Below are 6,275 nucleotides of genomic sequence, written 5' to 3' on the forward strand. Positions count from 1 at the left end.
TGTTAGTACAACTAGGAGAATTGATTGACAAATAAGCGTTTGTGTTCTCTTATTTTCAATATCTCTTATTAGCACTGCATCCACTTGGTATGCTGCCATGTCCCCTTACTCGATTAGTTCCTGGGATGATCTAGAGCATAAGTTTTCTAAAAACGTTTTCTCCAAGGATTACGTGTTAGATTTAGTTGGTCTGGCATCGCTCTGGCAAGGGGTCAATGAATCAGTAAAGATTGTTTCTGAAGGTTTAGAGATACTAGAAACTGATGTTTTCAGATCCATGTCATAGATAAGCAGTTAGCAAAGTTAGCTTTCAATGGGTTGCGTCCATACTTAAAAGAAAAATTAGGTAGCACACAGTTCTTTTCGCTAGCTTAGTTACATCATCAAGCTTTGGCTTATGAAAGCCGAAGCATAGAAATTCAAGAGCCATCTCATCATAATACGTGTCATGACAGTAGTAGCTCAAATGATGAGCCAAAAGAGGTATATGTTGACGAACTTGTTTGGTCAGCTAAGGACAAAACTTCCCACTTGCTCTTCCCTGCAGTCGGTTCAAAAGAATCGACAAAGAGAAGTTAAGTTCACATTCAATGTTGCTAAGTGTGACAAGATATTTGATAAATTATTAAGAGCGGAAACATTAAATTATCCCACACAATTCCTCCAACAGATGAATTGAAAAGGCGTGCTTAGTGTAAATTGCATAACTCCTTTTTTTCATGCCACCATCGATTGCAATGTTTTCTATCGGTGGATACAATAGACAATAAATGAAGGTCAGTTGATATTTGAAGATGTGCAAATTGATAAATAGTTGTTCCCTGTCAATACATTTGAGATGAATAACAAGAAAGGCCTAGTTCGACCGGAATATGGGAGCCTACTCCCTAATACATGGAACATCTAGAACCTCCAAAAAAATTACCCATACTCCCATAGGATATTTGTAAAAGTCAACATATCAGGATCCGCTCCTAACCATGTGGCCGAGGCCCCCCACCTATGTATAAATATCCTAATGGTTTCTATCCTCAATATCTATAGCAAGTGCTATATGTTAATCCATATATATTGTTTCATTTCTAGCTGCTATGGCGTGGATTGTGGAGTGTACTTCAAAGAACTTACTGCTGTGACGCTGAGGGCAGCATTGAAGTTTGATCTTCAACAACTTCAAACGATATCTTCCTGATGCTATTTTTCTATTAAGTAGTTATGTACGTTCAACTATGGTTGTGTCTCAGTGAAGACTTGTGTCCTTGTTAATTCCAAAGGAAACTGCTAGTCGCAAACAAGCACCGGTTCTGACCTGCAAGGCCATAGAGAGGAACTCCATGTCTGCTCCATTCCTTCGTGTACCAAAGGGAGGATTCATGACAACAGTATCAACATGGACGCCTGCACTAAATTGCTTTCTATTCAGCCACAAGGTAAAGTTCAATTAGGGGAAGAAGAATGCTTTTAGAAGTGTTCCATTTGCTCTGTGTGACGCTGTTTCATCAACTTTATTGGCCTGGCCATTGCTGTGACAGTAATGGTGCACAAGTATAAATCACTACTTCACTAGTAACTGGCGTTCAATTTTGCACTAGTGATCAATCTGCAGGAAGTTCAGCGAGGACACTGAAACTATGACTGAAAGTGAGTTTCTAGACACGAACTACCTATTACATTTACAAATAATGTTGGGAAAAGTTCTAGAGATTCAATAACCAAAAAAAGAAAAACACTGGGGAGCCATGCGACCACTAGGCTCTCCTGCCCGTCTGCTCGGTTCCCCCGCCCATCCACTCGGCTCCCCCGCTAGTCCGCTCGTATTTCCCGCCCGCCCCCTTGTTTCTCGCTCAGGTGCCTCCTCCTCCGTCCCACCCTCGCCGGCGATCTTCACGATCCCGGCGCCCTCCTCTGTGTCGCCCTCGCCGGTGATCCTCACGGTCCCAGCGTCCTCGGCCGCTGCGACAGAGCCATCCCTCAGCTCCGTTGAGCCTGGCTCTCTCCCTGAGGCACCTCGTTCCACCTCCTTGTCTCCTCGTGGCATTCTTCACCGGTCGGTGGGTCATTCAAAGGTTGAACGGTGGCAGGAGGCTAGTCCGCGTTCGATCGGGAATTGCAGCATCGATAGCCGATCGGTTAAGCATCATGCTGGTCCTAAGTCCTTCCTAGATAGGCTTGCGAAATTTTGTGCTTCTGGAGATTACTCAGCTAGCTCCGTGTACAGGGCTCTTTTTCAGGGGTCAATTGGGTTTGAGCCAGCAGAGAAGGTGTGGAAATCTTGGGCTCCCCGGAAATGCAAATTCTTTATCTGGCTTGTGGAGCATGATAGATGCTGGACTGCTGATAGGCTTGCGAAACGCAGACTGGATCACCCTGATCGTTGTCCGCTTTGTGATCAAGATGATGAGTCCATTAATCATTTATTGATCTCCAGTGTGTTTTCTAGACAGTTCTGGTTTCAACTTCTAATGATTGGAGGGCTGCAGTTGTTGTGTGCGACGATTGATGTTTGTTTTGAGAATTGGTGGCGAATCTGCTCTTACAAGGTGGCTAATCATTTGAAGAAGGGTTTCAATTCGCTGGTTATCCTAGGTGCTTGGACTATTTGGAAGCATAGAAACAAGTGTGTTTTTGATAATTGTAATCCTAGTTTAGCTGCTGCTCTTCGGGCGGCTAGAGAGGAGGCTTTATGTTGGTTTTTGGCTGGTGATAAAGCTCTGTCTGGTCTCTTCCATATAGACGAGCTGCTGGCCTAGCGGTAGGGGGTGTGGTAGGAGTATGCTCTCCCTTGTGTGGTCCGAGTCTGTTTAGCTGCTGCTCTGTCTGGTCTCTTCCATATAGAGAGGAGGCTTTATGTTGGTTTTTGGCTGGTGATAAAGCTCTGTCTGATCTCTTCCATATAGACGAGCTGCTGGCCTAGTGGTAGGGGGTGTGGTAGGAGTATGCTCTCCCTTGTGTGGTCCGAGTCTGTTCTCATGGTCTCACCTATTCCCGGTATTCTTTCAGGAATTGTTTTGTATTATGGGGACCTTTCCCCTATTCTCTTTCTTCTTAATACAAAAATGCGCAGTTCTCCTGCGTATTCCAGAAAAAAGAATATGTTAGCACATAAGAACAATACCTTTCAGATTTAAGTTCTTTATGTCAGACCAAACTAAATCGATGTCCAGCTGCAAAATCAAAAAATAATAAAAAATACATGTCATTCACAAGTTTGAGAAAATAAAGTTAGGTACAAATGGTCATTTAAATTTTAGCAAGAGTCACCAAATATTACTTTCAGCTCTGCTTTATGAACATGTGTTTTAACATGACCATGGGATTTTTATGTTTCATGCAAGAACATCAGAGAAGCCAATAAAAGCGAAATTATAATTGCTTAGGTGCACCCAATTTAACAACAAAGAAGCACTGTTCTGTTATGACAAGATTTAGGTGGCCCCATGCCTCCACCATCGGACAACTAATTTCTACAAGCGCAAACATAAGTTTTGTCAACCATCGACAAACTGCATTCACTAATGCCCATGGCTATATGGCGCAACTGGGTGTACCCAATGATCCAGCTTTCATCTGATTTTAACTTTATTAGTTGCAATTATCAACTACCACTGGCTTCAGATTATATGATGTTGTTATCTGGAAGGAAGACTTCAATATATAGAATAACTCAAACATGGCCTCTGAACTCAGCTTACAAGACTACATGCTGATTTTGAACAAAGGTGGACAGGCTGCAAACATGTAAATATGTGCAATCGGCCCCTCACAGGATGACAACATAGAATCCATACATCTATGTTTTACATGACAACAGAACTTCCAAATTGAAGAATATCTAATTTTACCTATCACCAGTTGGTAGGTAAAAATTTATCCAACATACTACTACCAAGAAATAACAACTAAGCTGGTAGCTTTGCTTGAAAAACACACTAATAGGTGATTTAGTATTGCAGTTATCCACAACTTTCAGCAAGCCTTGACAGGAAGGTGCAGGTTAGCATTTTGCACCACATATATGTGAGAATATTGTCTATAAATCTAAAATATTATACAGAGTTTGGTATTGATACAAGTCAGAACCATTAACAGGTTAAAACACAAGCGGGGAAATAAAGTGAAGGGTTCTCCAATTCAGAGTAAAGGAATAGTTAAAGTGGAAAACTGAAAAACAAAAACATTGTCATACCTCCAGATCAGCAGCATTTTCTTGAGCAAGTTCAAGTGACTGTGGGTCAATATCAATACCAAGAACATGTCTGTGAATCACAACCATAGCAATTCACATTATAAATGGATGATAAGGAAACTAGCCACCAAACTGGTGATACCCATTAATTTATGGTTACATATATATCAATGAGCATTTAAAAGAATTACGCACTATCTAAAATCATTTTATGACATGGAATTCTACTCTTTATTTTAGCTTCACCTGCAAGACATGTGTACAATTACTATGTTTGTTACCTTTTTTGTTTCCTAAAACTCATTTGGAGCTTGTTCTGTTCTTTATATAAATTTATAATAGGGGTCAGCCCCTCCTGATTCCCTAAAAAAATACTAACAAAAAAGAATAGACACAATCTACCAGGACACAATTGCAGAGGAAGCCACTTTTTGTTAGATCAATCAGCAAACAAACTGTGCAAAATTACAAACATAAGCACTAAACAGGAAGTTTTTTTGTTTTAAAATATTGAAGTAGACATTACGCAATAGAGGGATTGTCACAGGAAAGAACATGGTTACTTAAAACTACCAAGTTAAACATACTCACTCAGCATCCAGTAAAGCACTCGCCACAGCCAGAGTGCCACAGCCACAGCCGAAGTCAGCTAGACAGCTACCACTTTGCCAGTTATGTCATTGAAACTATTCTCTGCCTGATTATTTATCAAATCAACATGAATATGATAAAGCTAAGTGAACATCAAATCGTAATAGTAGAATTTTAATATCTGATTGCCACTTGCACCAGACCGACACCACCATCAAGATCGAATAATCTACTCAAACTGGCTATCCACTCAAAGCTTCTGTATACACTTTAACGAGACTAACAGCCAAGCAAAACATGACCATGTTGAGTTATAGGTTGAAACAGGCCAATAAGATTTGGAATATTCCCAACCCAAGTTTAGGCTTCAATGGAAGTATCAAAATGTTCCATTGATGAACCTTTCATGCCATGGTGAAAATTATAGGTGTTCTGTTTTGCCAAAGCTGAGATCAAAAGGGACAAATACATGCATAGACAAGGTCACAAGATTCTTTTTTTTTCTCTGTGACAGGGCACTGAAGCAGTTAATTTCTTGGAACAAAGCCACCCAACTCCAGCCGTTAGACTACTGTTTAATCAGCTCAGTTAATTCAGAATCAAAGCTGCACTTTGCGGCACCCAATTCCATAGCCCCACTACTCACGAGAAAGCCCGGCGCCGCTTCCCAAGACTATCCCAACAAAAGAAAGATACTCCTACATAGGCATAGCATCCTGAAACAAAGCGGGAAAGGATCGGAATCGTAGCAGGACGTGAGTGCCAGCACTAACCATGTAGAGCATCCGCGACGCGATGTGAGGGCCCGTCGCATACTGCTCCAGCTCCAGCTACACCCAACAACGCCATCTCGTTGTAAAAAAACACGCCATTGGTGGCAAAAGTCAGATACTCCTCCGCTTTTCCCCCTCCCTTTTGTCGGGGTTGGGCGAGGCGAAATCGAGCAGGGTACGAGAAAGGAAGAAAGAAAGGCCACCCAAGAGGTGGGGGCGGTGGCGGTGGCGCAGTCAGCAGTACCTTGGGGTCGGAGAACTGGGTCAGGCCACCCAAGAGGCCCTCCAGCTGCTTCAGCTTCATCTCCTCCCCCTGCCGTCGCCGTCGCCTTTGTGGGTGCAGACGAAGCGCACGACGGAAGCCGTGGAATGGAGGTGCAGCTGCTGCTGCTGCTGACGGCGAGGCGAGACGCTGGCGCCCCCGACTCCGAGTCTCCGATGGGGCTCAGAGTTATAGGGCCAGAGTCATCGGACTGGGCCTTGGCCGCACGAGAAATGGGATGTACTGTTAAATCATCTCTAATAACGTGACCTATAACTATAAAAATGTAATGTAACTTATAAATAAGTATATTTTATATAATTTAGGGTACCAATAAAATGGCGTTAAATCTATATTATAAGATAGTCCACTATGATGTAGTATATTTAAGACAATTAATAAGGTGCTCTATAATTGTTTAACCAAATTTTATGAAATGGGGCATTGTTGGAGTAGTTTTTTC

General features: G+C 42.2%; 1 protein-coding gene across 1 annotated transcript; it reads right to left on the reverse strand.

Moving 5' to 3' along the window:
- Positions 1-251: 251 nt before the first annotated feature.
- On the reverse strand, positions 252-6,033 carry LOC103629523 (rRNA N6-adenosine-methyltransferase METTL5). The gene is given in 8 exon segments (XM_020539299.3): positions 252-541; positions 1,310-1,398; positions 3,116-3,164; positions 4,187-4,256; positions 4,778-4,836; positions 4,839-4,883; positions 5,551-5,607; positions 5,795-6,033. Coding segments are annotated over 8 exon segments (459 nt in total). The 5' UTR covers positions 5,855-6,033; the 3' UTR covers positions 252-511.
- Positions 6,034-6,275: the final 242 nt, after the last annotated feature.

Source organism: Zea mays, chromosome 6 (assembly GCF_902167145.1).
Source record: "Zea mays cultivar B73 chromosome 6, Zm-B73-REFERENCE-NAM-5.0, whole genome shotgun sequence".
NCBI lineage: Eukaryota > Viridiplantae > Streptophyta > Magnoliopsida > Poales > Poaceae > Zea > Zea mays.